Below are 23197 nucleotides of genomic sequence, written 5' to 3'. Positions count from 1 at the left end.
AGTCTTTGGTATGACTCGGCCGGGGTTTGAACTCACAACCTACCGATCTCAGGGCGGACACTCTAGGCCACTGAGTAATTCTAACCACATTTTGAAAAATCAATGCAAGTCCGTATTTCTGAGCGCTTAGTAATTAATTAATCCGTATTCATCGTGTTTAGAACAGTTTTTGGTTTATATATATATATATATATATATATATATATATATATATATATATATATATATATATATATATATATATATATATATATATATATATATATATACATACATTTTCATATATATACATACAAAGATAGGCTACTTCATCTTCTACTTCTAGTTCATATACCAATTAGTTTGTTTGTCTTCATGTATATGCAGAATATATGCCGATTATTACGAAACACAATACTGGGAGGAGGAGACGCAAACATACTCATTCAGCATTCACAGTGGGATTAAACAAACCTTAAACTGTCTTGCAGCCACTGTTTTTGTATCTATATTTAGAACGCTTGGAACGTACGTGCAAACTAGCACATTAAGGCAAAAATGGCTGTGAGAAAAGAAGACATTGATGCAATGACAGGCAATGGAAAACATATTTGTCAACATATTTGTACGTCAAATAAAAGCATTGGACACATTGTCTATTTAGCGATTACATTGTATAGCTGTTTTATGACTTAAAGGGGACCAAAGATAATTTTCTACTTTTTTGACTTATAAATGTTGTTACAATGTTGGACACTTATGTTAAAAAATGCCAAAGCATCAAATCATAAGATACATTTGAACTGAGCGTACAGCAGTTTCGGATGCATCTGAGCACTTTTTTTTTTTACAGTCTTTTTTTAACCAGATTGACGGACGTACGTATGTGGGCATTCTAGTATATGCTCTCTACCAGCCTCCTGCCTCTCTGCTGTACTAAGGCTGTTGGCTGCAGCCTCCAGTGTCATTCCTTCTTGTTTCATACCATCCCGCCTGCTGTGAGATTTCTAAAACAAATACTCCAGTGTTTATTTGTGTTTTGTCAACATGGACTAGTATTAAGTTGGATTAGCCGCTTAACTGCTGCTGAAGAACGGCAACATTGCAACATTACTAGCCAAAGCATATATAATAGATATTATCCGTACCACAAGCAAGTGTGCTAAAAGTAGATTAAAGTAATCAATTGTCCTTTTTAAGGTGCCGATTGGAGCAAGCAGATTTGTTTTGGATTCTGTTTGCATTTTTTAAATGACATTAGTTTTGTTTCATATGAATATATTTTATTATAATATATATTTAATATATGTTATTCATGTAGGAAATTATATGAAAACAATTATTGTACCATGTATTTTCTTGCCTTTGGATCATTCCGGTGTTTTTGGCACTAGCGCAACGTCTCCCAGAATGCACCTTGACGTGCTAAAAATAGGTTCTGTTGTACAGAATTGTCTTCTATTGGTGCAGATGCATGTGGTGCAGATTATATTTATGTGATGCATGTTCAACATAACAAAACAACACAAGTTGGAGCATGATGTCATGGATGTGCAGTAAATGTGTGTCTCTATACTGACAGCAGGTAGTACACACAAAATACTCATTTAAAAATGCTTTTGTACTTGTTATAAATTGTACACAGTCTTAGTAGATCATACGCAACACAACCACTAATAGTACACACAATTGTATACTTTGTACACACTATTTAGTACTATTTAGTAGATCAGACTCCAAATGTATTGTCTTGAAAGCCACAAATGTCAAATATTCAAACAATGCAAGTCAAACAGAGCAAGGTTAGTTGCCTTGGAAATAGTATTTGGGGTTTGGTGGGACCTGTTTGTTGGTACCTTGAACATGGGCTGGGGATGCTGACAAGGCATTACACCCAAGACAGGTGAGGGAGATGTGAGGGGAGAGGAAGGGAAGGATGTTGGGATGTGATTCTTGGGATGGTTTGTAACGACCACTGAGTTGGATCGCACTGACCCAAATTAGAGGAAGTGTACAAGTCCTGACCCTGTCCCCGCCTCAGGCTGTGCAGAGAGAGGTGTGCTGAGTGGTAGGGTGGATGTTGGTGGACAGATCACACAAGACTAACAACCATGGTAGAGAACAGTGTGAAAGTGAAGATGGCTCAAACAGACAAAGGTGATCAGATGCTACATCCCATATACAAATATCCTAATTGCTTCAAATCATACATTTGGAATTTTTAGCAAGCATGTGTACAGGGATTCTAATTAAGATTAGAAAAAATGACTTTGTTTGGAAACTATAGGAAGGTATATTTATACAAATATGATCATTAGCTTGTCTTCACTGGAAACTACACCCGCTTTTTTTGCAGAATTTATATTCTAAATGCCATGAAAGACGTTCCAACAATTGCTCTTTTTCCTCACCAATTGCAGCCTTCACCTCCACAGCTTCTGATTCCTTAGAAAAGTGACTGAGTCCTGCGGCATTTACAGCCCTCACCCTGAACACGTACGTCTCTCCTGTCATCAAACCATGGCAGATGAACCTACAGAGAAGTCTAGAACTTAGACAACAAGATACATTTAAAAAAAATGTAATGAAAGTTTACCTGGTTACATTGACAGGTTTGTTGTTGCAGGGCTCCCAGAAGTTGCTACCCACAACGCTAGCTTCAATGTAGTAGCCCACCAACTCTTTAGCGTCTAGGGATGCTTCCCAGGATACCACGACTGACGTGTCTGTGTTTCTTATAGGAACAACTTTGCTTGGAGCAGCGGGGATGTCTATAAATTCAAACATATTGCTCATATGTCACAGCTGTCATTGTAGGCTGTTAAACATAATTGTGTTTTTGGGAGTCCGCTGACCCAGCTTGTCTCCAACTGTCGTGGCCTCAGTGGGGTCTGACGGCTCACCCACGCCAGCAGAGTTGCAGCAGCGGACACGGAAGCAATAGGAGTTCCCCTCAGCGAGGTCGAACAGAGCAAAACGAGGTGACTTGACTGGGATCTCTGTGTTCACCCTCTGCCAGGTGTCTGTGCCGGACACACACTAAAGGAGTAGAAATGGTCAATAACAAAGGCCGTAGAGGATTTTGGATATTCACTGGGTTCAAAGGGTGCCATCATTTCCTATGGTACCAAACCCATGTGACCAGATCTCATCTGTACTGTACCATCTACCTTACCAACCACAGGGTTCCTGAAGGGCGGTGCTAGACCCACTGTCATTTCGATGCAACAAGAAAGGATGACCTCGGATTATAATTTCATGTTAAGTACATTGGACTGTACTATACCACTTTCTCTTTCTTCAGAGAATTCAGTTATGTACACTGTCACAAGTAGTAACACTATTTTCAAAGCTATGAACATCACACCTCCACATCCCTGAGTGGAAAGACTAGTTACTTTTGAGCCGTTTTGAATATGACATACCAAAGTGAGCTGGACAGAACTGAACTGTACCATTTAGCTTTTTATTGCAAGTAAACATGCTCAATTACCTTCTCCACATAGTACATGACACCCTCCAGGCCTTTCTCACCAGGTGGCCTCCAGCTGAGCACCACATAGTTCTTGGTTGCTTCTGTCACCTGCAGGTCGCGAGGTCTGCCAGGAACAATACCCTCTGCCAAAAGTTTCATTAGAAATCACAAGTAAAGGCCAAATAAACCTGACTTTTTTTTCAGAAGTTGAAAATTGGGATCTTGTAACCTGCAGGTTCTTCTTCTGTGACAATGATTTGACCAGTCCAAGGAGCAGAGGTACCTGACAATAAGATGTAGGGTTTGTCCATCAACTGCTCTTTGAAAGTCTCAAATATTACCGCACTAGGAATGTCCAAACCGTAATACCTCTCATACGGGCTCGGTCAGCAGGGTCCATGGCGGCCACGGGTTCAGACACACGGGACGGATGACTCATTCCGCTTTTGTTGACAGCGCGCACACGGAAGATATAAGACCGGCCCTCCACCAATCCGGTGACAGGAAATCGAGAAAACTTGACAGGAGTGTCGTTGCACTGGATCCAGTGGTTGGTTCCAACCTCACATCTGCACATATTTAATTACCACAATTACCACTCGTACAATTTATCTTTGGTGAAGCCTTGCATTTAAAGGGTGTTTGAATATATTTTCACTCAAGGTATCCTCAGTACGGTTTGTCATTTCCATCAAATTTCTATTTGACAATGGGGGACACAGAGTCAGATTAGAGTTTCCACAGAAACAACATTTTAGAAATGTTATCTAATGTCTAACCTGTCCACAAAGTAACCAAGGATAGAGTTGCCCCCATCAACCGCTGGCTGCTTCCAGGTGACGATTATGTAATCCTTATTGGCATCCAAACAGCCAACATCTAGAGGGGCCCCTGGTGCGCCTTCCACTTCAGCATCAGCGTCTTGGACATACAGAAAGAACTAAGTTAACTCCGCTTGTTTCTGTAGAATATACTGTATATAATAAAAACATTCTATTCAATTGAATTAATCAGAAGAGCAGCTTTAAATAGTTTCTGTTTAGTAGCAATATTTAGGGTTAATCAGATCACATCGAATAAACAACATTTTGATGACACCCCCCCACCCATCCCGATATGTATATATATATATATATATATATATATATATATATATATATATATATATATATATATATATATATATATATATATATATATATATATATGTATATGTAACATGTATGTATATATATATATATATATATATATATATATATATATATATATATATATATATATATATATATATATATATATATATATATATATATATATATATATGCGAGATATACAGTATAAATATATAAATATATATATATATATATATATATATATATATATATATGTATGTATGTCATTTTGATGACAACCCTCACCCTCTTCCCACACACATTTCAGGTCACAACACTTCAGGTTTCAAGAAGCTGACCTCTCACAAAGACGTAAGCAGAATATGTTTCATATCCAGACTTGGTGGTGACCCGCAAGGTGTAAAGTCCTTCATCCTCTTTGTTCAGGTGTGTGAGAGTCAACGTGGCTCGGTCTCCACTCCACTGCATGTGTGTCCACTTGGTCGGACCGAGTAGGACATCTGGAGGAGATGTCACAACTCTGTTTAGAATGAATGTCAAAAAATAAGTGTACCCCATGAAACTTACCGTCTCTAAACCACTGCACCTCAGGTTGGTAGCGGGGCAAGGCGGGGTAGATGACGACCGCACATCCCAGACTCATGGTCTCACCCTCCCTCCCAAATGAAACACCAAACGTATCAGCAATGTGAGTTTGGAAGGTGATGCCATACTCAGACACTGGACCATCTGCATATGAACACAACAGCAGGTGTTTTGGAAATGACATCCAACAATGACTTGGAAACAACGACCATGTTAATGTCTTGTGTGTGCAAAGTCAGCAAGATGTGACACATAAAGCAACTCAATTATGCTAGAGGAACTAAATACTAAACACAACAAACCAAAGAAAACCTTGTGGAAGTCAACTTGAAAAAAAAAAAAAAAATTCCAAACTGTTAGCACAACATGTATGTCAATTGAAAGTGCATGTACTACAATTAAAAACGTGACCATGCACACTCTCGACTTGTGTGAGGTTAACCAAAACAAAACACTGACTAAGTTACCTTTAGCACTTCTCCCTGTAGCATCAAACAAACAAACGAGCAGTCAAATACAAATATCACAATCGATCATCTGACTTGCTAATGTATTAATTTAGTAATATCCATCCATCCATCCATCTTCTTCCGCTTATCCGAAGTTGGGTCGCGGGGGCAGCAGCCTAAGCAGGGAAGCCCAGACTTTCCTCTCCCCAGCCGCTTCGCCCTGCTCTTCCCGGGGGATCACGAGGCGTTCCAAGGCCAGCCGGGAGACATAGTCTTCCCAACGTGTCCTGGGTCTTCCCCGTGGCCTCCTACCGGTCTGACGTGCCCTAAACACCTCCCTAGGGAGCCGTTCGGGTGGCATCCTGACCAGGTGCCCGAACCACCTCATCTGGCTCCTCTCGATGTGGAGGAGCAGCGGTTTTACTTTGAGCTCCCCCCGGATGGCAGAGCTTCTCAGCCTCTCTTTAAAGGAGAGCCCCGACACCCGGCGGAGGAAACTCATTTCGGCCGCTTGTACCCGTGATCTTGTCCTTTCGGTCATAACCCAAAGCTCATGACCATAGGTGAGGATGGGAACGTAGATCGACCGGTAAATTGAGAGCTTTGCCTTCCGGCTCAGCTCCTTCTTCACCACAACGGATCGATACAGCGTCCGCTGTACTGAAGACGCCGCACCGATCCGCCTGTCGATGTCACGATCCACTCTTCCCTCACTCGTGAACAAGACCCCGAGGTACTTGAACTCCTCCACATGGGGCAGGGTCTCCTCCCCAACCCGGAGATGGCACTCCACCCTTTTCCGGGTGAGAACCATGGACTCAGACTTGGAGGTGCTGATTCTCATCCCAGTCGCTTCACACTCGGCTGCGAACCGATCCAATGAGAGTTGAAGATCCTGGCCAGATGAAGCCATCAGGACCACATCATCTGCAAAAAGTAGAGACCTAATCCTGCAGCCACCAAACTGGATCCCCTCAACGCCTTGACTGCGCCTAGAAATTCTGTCCATAAAAGTTATGAACAGAATCGGTGACAAAGGGCAGCCTTGGCGGAGTCCAACCCTCACTGGAAACGTGTCCGACTTACTGCCGGCAATGCGGACCAAGCTCTGACACCGATCGTACAGGGAGCGGACCGCCACAATCAGACAGTCCGATACCCCATACTCTCTGAGCACTCCCCACAGGACTTTCCGAGGGACACGGTCGAATGCCTTCTCCAAGTCCACAAAGCCCATGTAGACTGGTTGGGCAAACTCCCATGCACCCTCAAGGACCCTGCCGAGAGTATAAAGCTGGTCCACAGTTCCACGACCAGGACAAAAACCACACTGTTCCTCTTGAATCCAAGATTCGACTATCCGGCGTAGCCTCATCTCCTGTACACCTGAATAGACCTTACCTGGAAGGCTGATGAGTGTGATCCCACGATAGTTGGATCGGTTCCCCTTCTTAAAGAGAGGAACCACCACCCCGGTCTGCCAATCCAGAGGTACCGCCCCCGATGTCCACATGATGCTGCAGAGTCTTGTCAACCAAGACAGCCCCACAGCATCCAGAGCCTTAAGGAACTCCGGGCGGCCTTGCCACCGAGGAGCTTTTTAACTACCTCAGCAACCTCAGCCCTAGAAATAGGAGAGCCCACCACAGATTCTCCAGGCACTGCTTCCTCATAGGAAGACGTGTTGGTGGGATTGAGGAGGTCTTCGAAGTATTCCCTCCACCGATCCACAACATCCGCAGTCGAGGACAGCAGAACACCATCCTCACCATACACGGTGTTGATAGTGCACTGCTTCCCCTTCCTGAGGCGGTGGATGGTGGTCCAGAATCGCTTCGAAGCCGTCCGGAAGTCGTTTTCCGTGGCTTCCCCGAATTCTTCCCAAGTCCAAGTTTTTGCCTCCGCGACCGCTGAAGCCGCACACCGCTTGGCCTGTCGGTACCTGTCCGCTGCCTCCGGAGTCCTATGAGCCAAAAGAACCCGATAAGACTCCTTTTTCAGCTTGACGGCATCCCTCACCGCCACGGATTACCGCCACGACAGGCATAAACTATCTTGCGGCCACCGCTCCAATTAGCCGCCTCGACAATAGAGGTGCGGAACATGGTCCACTCGGACTCAATGTCCAGCACCTCCCTCGTGACATGTTGAAAGTTCTTCCGGAGGTGGGAATTGAAACTTTCTCTGACAGGAGACTCTGCCAGACGTTCCCAGCAGAACCTCACAATGCGTTTGGGCCTGCCAGGTCTGTCCGGCATCCTCCCCCACCATCGCAGCCAACTCACCAACAGGTGGTGATCGGTAGAAAGCTACGCCCCTCTCTTCACCCGAGTGTCCAAAACATGAGTGCCGCAAATCAGATGACACAACTACAAAGTCTATCATGGAACTGGGGCCTATGGTGTCCTGGTGCCAAGTGCACATGTGGACACCCTTATGTTTGAACATGGTGTTTGTTATGGACAATCTGTGACAAGCACAAAAGTCCAATAACAAAACACCACTCGGGTTCTGATCCGGGTGGCCTTTCTTCCCAATCACGCCTCTCCAGGTTTCACTGTCGTTGCCAACATGAGCGTTGAAGTCCCCCAGTAGGACAAGGGAATCACCCGGGGGAGCACTTTCCAGTACTCCCTCGAGTGTATCCAAAAAGGATGGGTACTCTGAACTGCTGTTTGGTGCGTAAGCACAAACAACAGTCAGGACCCGTCCCCCCACCCAAAGGCGGAGGGAAGCTACCCTCTCGTCAGCTGGGTTGAACTCCAACGTGCAGGCTTTGAGCTGGGGGGCAACAAGAATTGCTACCCCAGCCTGTCGCCTCTCATTGCGTGCAACGCCAGTGTGGAAGAGAGTCCAGCCCCTCTCGAGAGAACTGGTTCCAGAGCCCTTGCTGTGCGTCGAAGTGAGTCCGACTATATCCAGCCGGAACTTCTCCACCTTGCGCACTAGCTCAGGCTCCTTCCCCCCAGCGAGGTGACGTTCCACGTCCCAAGAGCTAGCTTATGTAGCCGAGGATTGGACCGCCAAGTGTCCTGCCTTCGGCTGCCGCCCAGCTCACAACGCGCCCGACCTCTATGGCCCCTCCCATGAGTGGTGAGCCCATTGGAGGTAATTTAGTAATATGATAAAATATAACTATTACCTTTGTAAAGGCAGAATAAGTTAATCATATTATATATACAGTAGATAATTTAGTAATATGATTAACTTATTCTGCCTTTACAAAGGAAATAGTTTTATTTTTTTGAAATTGTCATACAGATGATATCTGGACTAATATTTGGGTGTTTTTTATGTTAATTAGCTTAGCTATACTAGAAGGGACAACTTAGAGAGTGTCGAATCTCAATTGAGTTTTATTGTCTTTGTAAAGTTAGATTTATTTGAGTCCTTTGAGTACAGGAATTTGGAGGTGCTGATAGTAAAGTTAAATCAGGTTATTTTCCACCACAGGGATGTTCGTAGTTTCTGGTAAATGAAATAATTGTGTTTCCACCAAAAATTACCAAAGTAAATAAAGTTCCACATGAACTAATTTGGTTCCTAGGCTCTTTGAGGGCCTTTGGAAAGTCCCTTAGGAACCTTAGAAGGGCAGGTTGTGCTGTCGAACGCTGATTGGTTGAACAAAGTTGGGGTGTATCATAAACTTTGCGTTCCTATACAAAAGCTGCCAGGAACAAGTTGTTTATTTTTTATATGTTGTGTACTTCTACAACAATATATTTGACAACAGAAAGAAAGAAAAACAACAAAATATTTTGAGTTGCGGGAACTTTTGTGTGTTGAAGAAGGCTGGTTAGTGGAACAATTTTGCAGTGTTTTACTTAGCAGTAGCGTTTAAACTAGTATGCAGTTTAATGTTTTTATGCATTTTTACAAGTTTCATTTCAATATGCGAAGCTAGAAGAAGTGGCCAGACTCTTTTAATAGTAATTACAGTGTAACCTGTGTTATCTTCCTCTGCTTTGTGTGATGCAACGGGTTGCACGGCACCAAAGTAACCCGCCTGGTACGGTTCCTGCTCTTCTGTTCCACCCTAGACTCAAACCTAGGTCGTCCGCATGATTGACGAGTGTGCTAACTACTGAGCTAAAAGCCTGAGCTATCAACCCAACAGCCAGCATTGCTTTTGAGGTTGTTAGGGAATGAGGTTTACTAATGAACACTTGGCCCAGCCACACTGCCTGGCCTTTGTTACACTCACCCTTCTAAATAGCACTCTCATCAGGGTCACGGCACCAAGTGTAACCGGTGTTATTTTCCTCTGCGTTGTCTGATGCAACGGGTCACACGGCACTACTGTAACCCGCCTGGTTTGGTCCCTGCTCTTCTGTTCCGACTGGGACTCGGACCTGAGTCGTCCGCAAGAGAGACAAATGTGCTAACTACTAAGCTAAAAGCCCGGGCTTCTGTCTGGCCTCTATTATACACAGGTTTATTTAATATTCAGTATTGCTTACTAGGACTATTCGTTGTTAGCTTGAGAAAATATGGTTTTGATAGTATGTCACTTTCTTGGATGTTGAGCTATCTATCAGGAAGATCACATAGAGTGTGTTTTAATGGTAGCCTATCTGAACGCAAGTACAATTACTGCGGCGTGCCTCAAGGAAGCTACTTAGGTCCTTTACTTTTTATTATTTTTACTAATGATCTTCCCTGTGTTACAACAAACACCAATATGGTTATGTATGCAGATGACACAACTCTATACAGTACTGCCTCTACCTTAAATGACCCAGAAAATAACTTAAATCAGGACCTGGAGAGAGTTTCACGCTGGGTAAATGATAGTAAACTTGTTGTGAATATTGACAAAACAAAAAGCATTCTTTTTGGATCCAAGCATATGCTTGTTGATGACCCTCAGCTTCATATTTCAATGTCAGACATACTGTACCTATTGAGCAGGTCAAAAAAGCAAAACTGCTTGTTGTGCTATTAGACAGTCAACTGTAATGGTCCAATCATATTGATGGTATTTTAATGAAAATGGGAAGAGGTTTAGCCACAGTCAGGAAGTGCTCCACCTTCTGGACATCCTCAACAATGGGTCAAGTCATACAGTCCTTGGTTTTCTGTCATCTTCATACTGTCCTATAACACGGTCCGCTACGACTAAGTCTGACCTGAACAAACAGCAACTTGTTCAGAGCAGAGCGGCTAGACTGGTACTTAAATGTTCTTTACGCACTAATATTTCATTTATGCATTTATGCCTGTCCTGGTTGTCTGTTGAACAAAGAATGCATTGTAGTCTCCTTATGTTCTTTAGAACTATCATTTTAGATCAATCACCAGATTACTTTTACATACAGTTTTTAAAATCAACTAACACACATATTCATGACACTAGGAATGCCAGCAATGGCTATTTGGCACTTCCTGCTCCCAGGACCAATCTCCTCAAACATATAGATGTATATCATTCTTGAATGGGATGCCATCTCACATTAATCTCTCATAAAGTAAATTGTCATTCAAGACAGCTTTGAAGATACACCTATTGCAGCTGCCCACATGACGTGAATTTTTAATACTGGTTTTAACTTGCTTTTTTATCTTATGTTGTATTTTTCCATTGTATAATGTTTGGTAATGCATGTATTCTTTGTATTTTAATTTTTATGCTCCTATATGGAACCCAGGAAGACTAGCAGTTGCCTTGGCGTCAGCTAATGGGGATCCATTCAATAAACAATAAACAATAAAGGTAATAAACAAGGATACATGTGAAATAGAGGAGGCAATAAACAAGTGGAACACATCATATAGTCCCTATTTACTTTGTTTGTAACAGTCAACGACAGGCCATTTGTGTAGTTATTAGCCTCAACACAAGTGACTGAATGCTAATGCTAACAGGCTAACTTTAAATCTTTAAAACTTAAAACTTTAAAGATGTTCTCACTTTGTCGCCATGAGATAAACATTGACATTTATTATGTATATATTGTTATTTACAGCTGAAATGGATCCTAAGGACTTATCTGACTCTCGTGAATTTATCATTTACAGAGGGGAAGATGTTCTGACTGTTGGAGACTGTGGACAAAACCCTGACTTACTGTTTCGTATTTTATTTACTTACACTTTAGTAAAATAAACCTGATCTATTATTGTCTGTTTACTGAATGGCATCAATGTAGAAATATACTGTACCACTCATCCATATGTCATCAGCCTGATTTGTAGAAACTACCCTGAACTGTAAAATGCGGTGGAAACACAAACCACACAAGTCTACAGGAACTTATAGTTCCTGGAACTAAAGGTTCCGGGAATTTCAAGTTCCTGAATTTTTGTTGGAAAAGGGCCGAATCTGAAGTTAATATACTACACAGGTATAGTATACAGATCAGGTCTTGGTTCTCATCAGATCAGAGGCTGAATTAGCATGAATAGATATTTCGTGTTTTGCTTATATAATACACATTAAGAAGAGCTTGTACAGAAATAATGAGTACTGTAAATAATTAATACGTACGTCTTGGTGCAGGCAGGGACTCGTCAACTTCACCTTTGAACCCTGTGTGAGGAGCAGAAGCAGTTACCACGGACACTTGCTATGCTTATTTGCAGGGCCGCCCCTCCCTAAATGCAGATCACAAGCTGTGCGTAGGGCTCTGCGATAAATGAGGGGCCTCATTTTGTGTGGTCTTGTCAGGAATGGAAGTTTGATAGGAAGGTCTGATACATTTTAATAATGTTAAAGTTATTTTGCACTAAAACAATTACTTTTCCCCATAAATTTGTTTAGTCCAAAAACATGCCATCCATCCATCTTCTTCCGCTTATCCGAGGTCGGGTCACGGGGGTAGCAGCCTAAACAGGGAAGCCCAGACTTCCCTCTCCCCAGCCACTTCGTCCAGCTCCTCCCGGGGGATCACGAGGCGTTCACAGGCCAGCCGGGAGAGATAGTCTTCCCAACGTGTCCTGGGTCTTCCCCGTGGCCTCCTACCGGTCGGACGTGCCCGAAACACCTCCCTAGGGAGGCGTTTGGGTGGCATCCTGACCAGATGCCCGAACCACCTCATCTGGCTCCTCTCGATGTGGAGGAGCAGCGGCTTTACTTTGAGCTCCTCCCAGATGACAGAGCTTCTCACCCTATCTCTAAGGGAGAGCCCCGCCACCCGGCGGAGGAAACTCATTTCGGCTGCTTGTACCCGTGATCTTGTCCTTTTGGTCATGACCCAAAGCTCATGACCATAGGTGAGGATGGGAACGTAGATCGAACGGTAAATCGAGAGCTTTGCCTTTCGGCTCAGCTCCTTCTTCACCACAACGGATCGATACAGCGTCCGCATTACTGAAGACGCCGCACCGATCCGCCTGTCAATCTCACGATCCACTCTTCCCTCACTCGTGAACAAGACTCTGAGGTACTTGAACTCCTCCACTTGGGGCAGGGTCTCCTCCCCAACTCGGAGATGGCACTCCAGCCTTTTCCGGGCGAGAACCATGGACTCGGACTTGGAGGTGCTGATTCCCATCCCAGTCGCTTCACACTCATGCATCTAATTAAATTCAAGTTCTAGTCAAATAGGATAAAAATCATTTCACACAAAAAAAGTATGAAATGTTTTTGTAACAGGGGTCACTTCCTGCGTTGTTTCCCTGCTGAGGTCCGTATGGGCCGTAGCAGTACTCTGTTGTAATACACTTTTCCACCACTTGTGGCAGTAATGACAATATCAAGCAAGCAGAAGAAGTCTGGTACTCGAGTCAAATTTTAAGTGCAAAAATGATTACTTAAGTGGTTAAGCTGTATTTTCATTTGCACTTAAATGTTGCTAATTTATTTAAGGAAAACATTATTATTATTATTATTATTATTATTATTATTATTATTATTAATTCAGTTAGAATTTATTTTAGTACCGCGTAATTGTATGGAAAATGTTTTCTGAATAATTTTTCGGGGTACCTACCTCTGGTTTCATGGTTCATGGATTCATATTTGACTAGGTTTATCTTGTTAAACTGTAAGTAGGTTAGATATAATTTTTGAATTAAAATTAAAATCAAGAGTAAGATTATTAATTTGATGTTAATATTTGACTAGGCCCCAGGCCTCTTTGTAGTGGTAAATTTGGGCCCTGAGGTCAAAAAGGTTAAGAGCCCTTGCCTTACAGTATTTGTGTTGGGACAATTTGTAACAAACGCACCCAAGTTCTCCGGGTGTCTCTGCCACTACGCAAATTAAGGAGTCACGGGTGGGACCTGATATTCAGCTGGGAATGATTAACACAGTAAATAAACACAAGACATGTATAACTATTAGCCACAACACAACCAGGCATATATTTAATATGCCACAAATTAATCCTGCATAACAAACACGTCCCCCCTCCCGTCCATGTAACACACCAATATAACTCAAACACCTGCACAACACACTCAATCCCACAGCCCAAAGTGCAGTTCACCTCCCCAAAATTAATAAAGCACATATATTTCCCCAAAGTCCCCAAAGTTACGTACGTGACATGCACATAGCGGCATGCACGTACGGGCAAGCGATCAAATGTTTGGAAGTCGCAGCTGCGTACTCACGGTACCGCGTCTGCGCATCCAACTCGAAGTCCTTCTGGAAAGGGTCTCTGTTGTCCAGGTTCTCCACAAGTCCACAAAAAGGTCAACAATGAGGATCCTTCCATGAAGTGGCTCTGTAGCAAAAAAACTGGGTCTTACAGGTGCTCCTAGGTGGTTTGTGACGTAAATTTCCGCTTCCGCCCGGTCTGATAGCACCGGATGCCTTTTATATCCCCACATTTTATTACGTTACATTTTTAATATTAGCAAGATTATTTAATACGCCTGTAACAGTTCATAATAAGTAAATGGATGACATAATAATTATATATATATATTTATTTTCCCAGCTGAGCACAAGTTAATTGTGACTGGCTATGTCTTTGGTGCGCTTGAAAGAGTGGCAGCATATCACAGTAGCTCCTTTGATTTCCTTTCATTTTACTTTATTTTTGGTATTATTCTCAACTTTTCTTGCTTTTTTTTTATCTCTTACCTTTTCCATAAACCACTAATTATGGTTCTTGGGCGCTTTTGTGTGTTTTCGTTACTTTTCTTATTCTTTTCGGGCCGTTTTGTGTTGGCTTTGATCAACGGAGCAGCAGGCCTTTTGTTTACACACGTGAGGAGCTGTTTGCGCTCTCCTTACCAGCGCTATGGGGAACGCGGCCGGACCTTCCCGCGGAACTACGGAAAAAGCGCAGGGGACGCCGTGCCGGCATAAAGATGAGGGAGCGGAGAAGGAAATTTAAGCCTGCAATTCTCTCTGTCCTCATGGGGAACGTGCGGTCTTTGGCGAATAAAATGGACGAATTGTTCGGGCTCGTCCGAACTCAAAAGGAGTACCCCGTGTGCAGCATCATGTGCTTTACGGAGACTTGGCTACACGCGGAATTCCCGGACCACAGCGCGTCTCTACCCGGCTTCACAACCTCACGGGCGGATAGAAACACACTCCTGAGCGGTAAGAAAAAAGGCGGCGGGATTGCCATCTTGGTGAACGAGAGATGGTGTAATCCCGGACATATTACTGTTAAGGAGTGTTTATATGCCGGACATTGAACTTCTGGCTGTTGGAATTCGACCATATTATTTGCCAAGGGAGTTTACTTCTGTTATCTTCATTGGAGTGTATGTCCCTCCTTGTGCTGACGAAGCTGCTGCTTGTGACACCATTCATGCCGCTGTTGCTAAGCAACAGACCAAACATCCCGATGCCCTCATTCTCATTTTGGGTGACTTTAATCATGTTTCTTTGGACTCTATTTTACCCACTTTACATCAATGTGTGCACTGTGCATCATGGGAAAATAAAACTCTGGACCTACTGTATGCTAATTCAAAAGATGCATACAGAGCCACTACCCTGCCCCCCTGGGACGGTCTGATCACAATCTGGTGCTTTTAACACCTCAATATGTTCCTGCTGTGAGGAGGCAGCCCGTCCCAATAAAATCAGTGCAGAGGAGGAACCAGGAGGCATGCATTGCCTTGCAGGACTGCTTTGAGACTACAGACTGGGAAGTACTCTGTAAGCCTCACGGGACAGATATTGACAGCATCACAGACTGCATCACAGACTGCATGAATTTCTGTGAGGACTCCATAATCCCTACAAAAACTGTCCATTGTTACCCAAATAACAAGCCCTGGATCACCAGCCAGCTAAAGGTGCTGCTGAATAAAAAGAAGCTAGCCTTCAGATCCGGTGATCGGGAGGAATTGAGGAGGATTCAGTGGCAGCTTAAAGTTCAGCTGCAAGAAGGGAAAGATGCCTACAGGAGGAAGCTAGTGGCTAAACTCCAACAGAACAACACTCATGATGTGTGGAAAGGCATGAAAGCCATCACAGGCTTCAACAACAAAGCCAAACTGCTGGATGGGGGTGTAGATAGAGCCAACAAGCTGAATTTGTTATTCAATAGATTTAGCAATGCACCCCTTACTGGCCCTCCCCCCACTACTCCTGTCCTCACACCTCCCCTGAACATCAATACACAAACTCCTTCTCTGTTACCTGCCACCGCGGTTTCTTTTCCCCCCACTGAGAAAGCCAGCCTGGTGTGTCTGACACCTGGACATGTGAGACGACAGCTGGAAAGAGTCAATCCAGCCAAGTCAGCAGGCCCTGACCGAGTCAACCCCTGGGTCCTGAAGACTTGTGCAGCTCAGCTAACTGAGATCCTGCACTTCATCTTCAACCTGAGTCTGAAGCTAGAACGGATACCAGTGCTATGGAAAACATCCTGCATAGTGCCGGTGCCCAAGAAGCCCATCCCATCGGGCTTGAATGACTTCAGACCTGTTGCCCTGACGTCCCAGGTCATGAAGGTCCTCGAGAAACTTGTGCTGGATCGGCTGAGACCCCTAGTGGCTCCTTCCCTGGATCCTCTACAGTTTGCATATCAGCCCCATGTAGGAGTGGATGATGCTGTTTACTACCTGCTGCATCATGCTCACTCTCACCTGGATGGTTGGAAGGGCACTGTGAGGATCATGTTCTTTGACTTCTCTAGTGCCTTTAACACCATTCAGCCAATTCTGATGAGTGAGAAGTTGCTCAGGATGGGTGTCAGTTCATTAATTGTCTCCTTGATCACTGATTACTTGTCTGACAGGCCCCAGTTTGTGCGACTAGGGAGCTCCCTGTCGGATACTGTGGTCAGTGGTGTAGGTGCTCCACAGGGGACCTTCCTGTCTCCTTTCCTGTTCACCCTGTACACCTCAGACTTCCAGTATAGTTCCAGATCCTGCCACCTGCAGAAATAGTCTGACGACTCTGCTGTGGTCGGGCGTATCAGAGAGGGACAGGAATTGGAGTAAAGGACACTGATCGCTGACTTTGTGGAGTGGTCTCAGGCGAACCATCTGGTCCTTAATGTGGACAAGACCAAGGAGCTGGTCATCGACTTCAGGAAGAGAATGACCCCGGTGGAGCCCATCGAGATCCAGGGCCGGGAGGTGGCAGTAGTGGGGCAGTACAAGTACCTGGGAGTCCATTTGAACAGCAGACTGGACTGGAAGGACAACTGCAAAGCTGTTTACAAGAAGGGCATGAGCAGACTCCTTTTCCTGAGGAAGCTTAGGTCCTTTAATGTGTGCAGATATTTTATCAGTCTGTTGTGGCCAGTGCCCTGTACAGTGGTTTGTTGGGGGAGCAGCACCATCAAAAGGGACTCAAACCGGATTGAAAAACTGATCCGGCCAAACTATTGGCACGCAGTTGGAGGCGTTTGTGTCAGTGAGGGACAGGAGGACACTGGACAAACTGCTGGCCATCATGGACAATCCTGCCCACCCACTCCACCTGACAATTGAGGGACAGCGGAGTTCATACTCCAACAGGCTCCTTCAGCTTCCTTCCCGCACTGTGCGATTCAAGAACTCCTTCATTCCGCACTCCATCCAGCTGTATAATTACTCGTCATACAGCATCGTCATACAGCAATAGATGACATCTGCCTATTACCTGACACCTTCTATGTCAGCTATTTGTCTTTGTTTTTAATGTCTATTTTCTATTTTCTGCTGGATCTACTCTCTATTTTATGCTGCTGCTGTGACATATACTGTAATATTGCACATGGTAATTGTTATATATTGTATATACAGTATGTTATAGACATAATATAATATATCTGTTTATATAATATACTGTACATATATTATGTATATATTGAAAACCACCCCAATGACAAGCCAGCTTGGCAACTCCAGTCCTCTACCGTCAACGCCCCAGGAGAGATGCTGGGAGTGGACTTCATGGGACCTTTTCCCCTCAGTAAGGCCTGGAACTCTGTGCTGATGGTGGTGGTAGACTACTACTCCAAGTGGGTGGAGCTGTTTGTCCTGAAAGACGCCAAAACTCCCAAGGTCTGCCAAATTCTTAGAGATGACATTTTCACTCGCTGGGAAGTTCCCACATAGCTCGTGTCTGACCGAGGGCCACAGTTCACAAGCCAACTGATGTCCCGTCTGTGCGAATCCTGGGGGGTAACCCATAAATTAACCGCAGCTTACCACCCACAAACCAACATGACAGAACGAGTCAATCGCACCCTCAAGACCATGATGCCTTCGTAGGGAACCATCATCAGGACTGGGATAAGTGGCTGCCTGAATTTCGGTTTGCCATTAACACCGCTGTCTATGAGACGACCGGTTCAACCCGTGCCAGGTTGACTCTTGGGCGGAATCTGATGGGACCCCTGGAACGACTGGTGCACAAAGCTCCACCATCACACACATCTGCTTATCACACCATACTTACACGCACACACACCTAAAGGAGGAAGTGGAGACACATGTAGTCGCGTCCAAAGCTCGACAAGCCAGATATTATAATGCATGACGCAAAGATGTACACTTTGCAGTTGGGGACCTGGTCTGGATTAGGGTGCACCCACTTTCCAAAGCTTCAACTAAATTATCTGCCAAACTTGCACCCAGATGGCTAGGGCCTGTGCGGGTAGAGAAAAAGTTAGGTCCTGTAAATTACAGTATTCATTGGTTGATTGATAAGTCTAAGGTGGATACTATTAATGTGGTAAACATTAAACCCTATTATGGTCCCCATAAGCCGCTGGCTGGGGGCGGGAGAATGTAATGGCCATAGGGGTCCATCGAGGCGTATATATATACGGCGTCCCCTGCGCTTTTTCTGTAGTTCCACGGGAAGGTCCGGCCGCGTTCCCCATAGCGCTGGTAAGGAGAGCGCAAACAGCTCCTCGCGTGTGTAAACAAAAGGCCTGCTGCTCCGTTGATCAAAGCCAACACAAAACGGCCCGAAAAGAAAAAGAAAAGTAACGAAAACACACAAAAGCGCCTAAGAACCATAATTAGTGTTTTATGGAAAAGGTAAGAGATAAAAAAAAGCAAGAAAAGTTGAGAATAATACCAAAAATAAAGTAAAATGAAAGGAATTCAAAGGAGCTACTATGATATGCTGCCACTCTTTCAGGCGCACCAAAGACATGGCCAGTCACAATTAACTTGTGCTCAGCTGGGAAAATAAATATATATATATAATTATTATGTCATCCATTTACTTATTATGAACTGTTACAGGCGTATTAAATAATCTTGCTAACATTAAAAATGTAACGTAATAAAATGCGGGGATATAAAAGGCATCCGGTGCTATCAGACCGGGCGGAAGCGGAAATTGACGACACAAACCACCTAGGAGCACCTGTCAGACCCAGCGTTTTTTGCTACAGAGCCACTTCTTGGAAGGATCCTCATTGTTGACCTTTTTTGTGGACTTACCATTGGCCTGTGGAGAACCGGGACAACAGAGACCCTTTCCAGGAGGACTTTGAGTTGGATGCGCAGACGCGGTACCGTGAGTATGCAGCTGCGGCTTCCAAACATTTGATCGTTTGCCCGTACGCGCATGCCGCTATGTGCATGTCACGTACGTAACTTTGGGGACTTTGGGGAAATATATGTGCTTTATTAACTTTGGGGAGGTGAACTGCACTTTGGGCTGTGGGATTGAGTGTGTTGTGCAGGTATTTGAGTTATATTGGTGTGTTATATGGACGGGAGGGGGGAGGTGTCTGTTATGCGGGATTCATTTGTGCATAAGCCTGGTTGTGTTGTGGCTAATAGTTATACATGTCTTGTGTTTATTTACTGTGTTAATCATTCCCAGCTGAATATCAGGTCCCACCCGTGACTCCTTAATTTGCGTAGTGGCAGAGACACCCGGAGACCTTGGGTGCGTTTGTTACAAACTTGCACCAAGATTTAAATTTATGTCATTTGTGCTCCATGCCTCACTAAAGGTTTCTAATCATGATGGCAATCAAGCGACATGTTTTTGGAAGTGTTTTTGTTTCAGGTTGTCAGGTTGTCACATACTCTTTACAACAATTGAGGCGAAAGCAGACAACTCCCCCTTGGAATTCATGGCAGAGACTCGATACTGGGCTGTGTCATCAAAATCGCACCTGAAAGAGAACAATTATAACTTACTAATTTATCATTAAAAGTGTGCAACCCTAACTTTTACATCCCTCATCCCTGCAAGCCTGAATGTCACCATTTGTCATGCCGGCCAGGAATAAATAGACACCACAGGTGATGTCATGTGATACTAGATACAGGTATTTATAGTCAGTCCCTCCGAGATTTCACAGGCTACAAAAGTTGCGGCAAAAGTTGTGATGTTTTGAGACTTTTTTTTTTTCAAATAACATTGAATCAATGTGTGATTTTATTAATTTATTATCAATGCTGTAACATTAACATAAAAAAACACAGGATTTCAACAAAAGCGCAAATACTGTATTTGACCTTTAAGTAGACACTAGATGGGACTAAAAGTACATACTCATTATCAAATTAAGGTACTGTTTTAATTTTTATAAAATAAAATAATAAAGAAACCCCACTAAAGGACTTCTTTATTGTCCCCAAGTTTCAGACAATCACCGTATTTGTTTTACATTTGAAAATTGTTAGTGCATCGCAAGCATTCATTTATGTTTCAACGCATTTAGTCCTTCACATTAAAAACATTTGTAAACTGCTCAGAACAATATACAGCGCTAATTTCTGTTGGTAAATGAGAGCCGATGAAAGATTATCATCACACATCAACATCTTCAACATTTGTGTCGTTTGATCAACAAAGAGTTGATCTTTTGTTACACATTATTGGTCCTGCTTTGTCTGCACAAGAAACAAACATAAGTTTTGATTCGACATCGAGCGCCACTCAGAGACAAATTAGGTATGACAAATGATTGACGAACGTGTGTGTAAGTTGCTGGCTGTGGACAACGTTCAACAAGTTGTAGGGTGGTTGAATTTGGGTGAATTGGCGCAATTTGCGACATTGCAAAATCCTGTAAAGGCTTAATATTTATTAACAGTCAGGGACCCAAGATATTAACTAATTGATAAATGGTGTGGCAACTTTTGCATACTTTGCATGTTTGGGACAGGAGATTCCTCCTACCTGTTGATCTCCAGTGAGTGCACGCCGTATTTGCTCTCAATGTTGTACTTTCCACCATTGGTCAGGGAGTCAATTGCCACATTGTTTTTGTACCTTGTCGGAGGAAGAGGAACAGTGTTTGAAGATATTTCTGTGTTATAATGTTGAGACAAATTGACGGCCTTTGAGAACCTACCAGACGACCCGTGGGTCAGGCCATCCGCTCACGGTGCAATGTAGGCGCACGCACTGCTTTTCCCACACGGTGTGAGAGCGAGGCTTGATGACAAACTCGGGAGCGTGCAGCAGGCTGTCTTCATTCATGCGCTTAAAGTGCTCTCCATGCTCATGGATCTAAAGGTACGGAGGCACTATGTCATACAGCCGCACAACAAAAAGACAACTGCAGTAGAGCAAAGTAAAAATTATTTGTAATGATAACTTAAGAAAGACTCTAAGAAGTTAGAGGTAATAATATATATTCTTAATACCTCTGAACTTATTGGCCAATCGAAGGAAAGGACAGTATTAGTATTAGTTATTTGGTAGTCATTCAACAACTCAAATTTAAGATGCTTTCTAGACCATAATAAATAAAATGTAAGACCGACTTCATATATTCACTGACAAAAAAACATAACGAAGGAAAATCAGTTCAGTTAATTTTTGGGACAGTATGGAAACAAAATTGACAATATAATGTGAGAGCCACGTTTGTACAATTTGTGTATTAAAGATGCTAAGAACAATCCCATGTAGGTCGATAAACTGAATTATAAGGTATGTATGCTTTGTATTATAGGCAGCAAAGCAAATCACTGTGATATCCAACTATATCTCATCGTTTGTACAAAACCCAAAACCAGTGAAGTTGGCACGTTGTGTAAATCGCAAATAAAAACAGAATACGATGATTTGCAAATCCTTTTCATGCTATATTCAATTAATACACTGCAAAGACAAGATACTCAACATTCAAACTGATCAACTTTATTTATTGCAAGTATTAGCTTATTTGGAATTTGATGCCTTCAACGTGTTTCAAAAAAGCTGGCACAAGTGACAAAAAAGGAATGCTCATCCAACACTTATTTGGAACATCCCACAGGTGAACAGGCTAATTGGGAACAGGTGGGTACCATGATTGGGTATAAAAGCAGCTTCCATGAAATGCTCAGTCATTCACAAACAAGGATGGGGCGAGGGTCAGCACTTTGTGAACAAATGCGTGAGCACATTGTCGAACAGTTTAAGAACAACATTTCCCAACAAACTATTTTGCAAGGAATTTAGGGATTTCACCATCGACTGTCCGCACTATCATCAAAAGGATCAGAAAATCTGGAGAAAACCAACATTGAATGACCGTCACCTTCGATCCCTCAGGCGGTACTGCATCAAAAAGCGACATCAGTGTGTAAAGGATATAACCACATGGGCTCAGGAACACTTCAGAAAACCACTGTCAGTAACTACAGTTCGTCGCTACTAACTCTACTATGCAAAGCGAAAGCCATTTATCAACAACACCCAGAAACGCTGCCGGCTTCGCTGAAATGGACGGATGCTAAGTGGAAAAGTGTTCTGTGGTCTGACGAGTCCACATTTCAAATTGTTTTTGGACACTGTGGACGTTGTGTCTTCCGGACCAAAGAGGAAAATAACCATTAGGACTTTTCTAGGCGCAAAGTTCAAAAGCCAGCATCTGTGATGGTATGGGAGTGTATTAGTGCCCAAGGCATGGGTAACTTACACCAATGTTTTTCAACCACTGTGCCGCGGCACACTAGTGTACCGTGAGATATTGTCTGGTGTGCCGTGGGAGATTATGTAATTTCACCTAATGGGGTTAAAAATATTTTTTGCAAACCAGTAATTATATTCTGCAAATGTGCTGTTGTTGAGTGTCTGTGCTGTCTAGAGCTCGGCATAGTAACCGTGTAATACTCTTCCATATCAGTAGGTGGCAGCAAGTAGCTAATTGCATTGTAGATATCGGGAACATGGTTTGTCGTGATCACAATATGCGGGAGGCAGCGTGTAGGTAAAAAGGTATCTAACACTTAAACCAAAAATAAACAAAAGGCGAGTGCCA

General features: G+C 43.5%; 1 protein-coding gene across 6 annotated transcripts in view; it reads right to left on the bottom strand.

The window, feature by feature from the left end:
* LOC133630133 (myomesin-1-like) overlaps positions 1-23197 on the bottom strand; it is an 89451-nt gene that overhangs the window by 53418 nt on the left and 12836 nt on the right. For all 6 annotated transcript variants that reach the window (XM_062021479.1, XM_062021477.1, XM_062021481.1 and 3 more), the window contains 13 exons: positions 21299-21456; positions 21124-21216; positions 20022-20110; positions 12109-12150; positions 5155-5316; positions 4926-5087; positions 4234-4375; positions 3824-4023; positions 3684-3737; positions 3473-3597; positions 2835-3018; positions 2576-2750; positions 2391-2512 (listed from right to left, as the gene is read on the bottom strand). In XM_062021479.1, coding sequence (XP_061877463.1) covers positions 2391-2512; positions 2576-2750; positions 2835-3018; positions 3473-3597; positions 3684-3737; positions 3824-4023; positions 4234-4375; positions 4926-5087; positions 5155-5316; positions 12109-12150; positions 20022-20110; positions 21124-21216; positions 21299-21456 — 1708 coding nt within the window. The remainder of the gene's footprint in view (positions 1-2390; positions 2513-2575; positions 2751-2834; positions 3019-3472; positions 3598-3683; positions 3738-3823; positions 4024-4233; positions 4376-4925; positions 5088-5154; positions 5317-12108; positions 12151-20021; positions 20111-21123; positions 21217-21298; positions 21457-23197) is intronic.

The sequence above is a fragment of the Entelurus aequoreus genome, linkage group LG15 (assembly GCF_033978785.1).
Source record: "Entelurus aequoreus isolate RoL-2023_Sb linkage group LG15, RoL_Eaeq_v1.1, whole genome shotgun sequence".
Lineage (NCBI taxonomy): Eukaryota > Metazoa > Chordata > Actinopteri > Syngnathiformes > Syngnathidae > Entelurus > Entelurus aequoreus.
The sequence above is the reverse complement of the archived record's forward strand: the minus strand, read 5'-3'. Positions and strand labels throughout refer to the sequence as shown.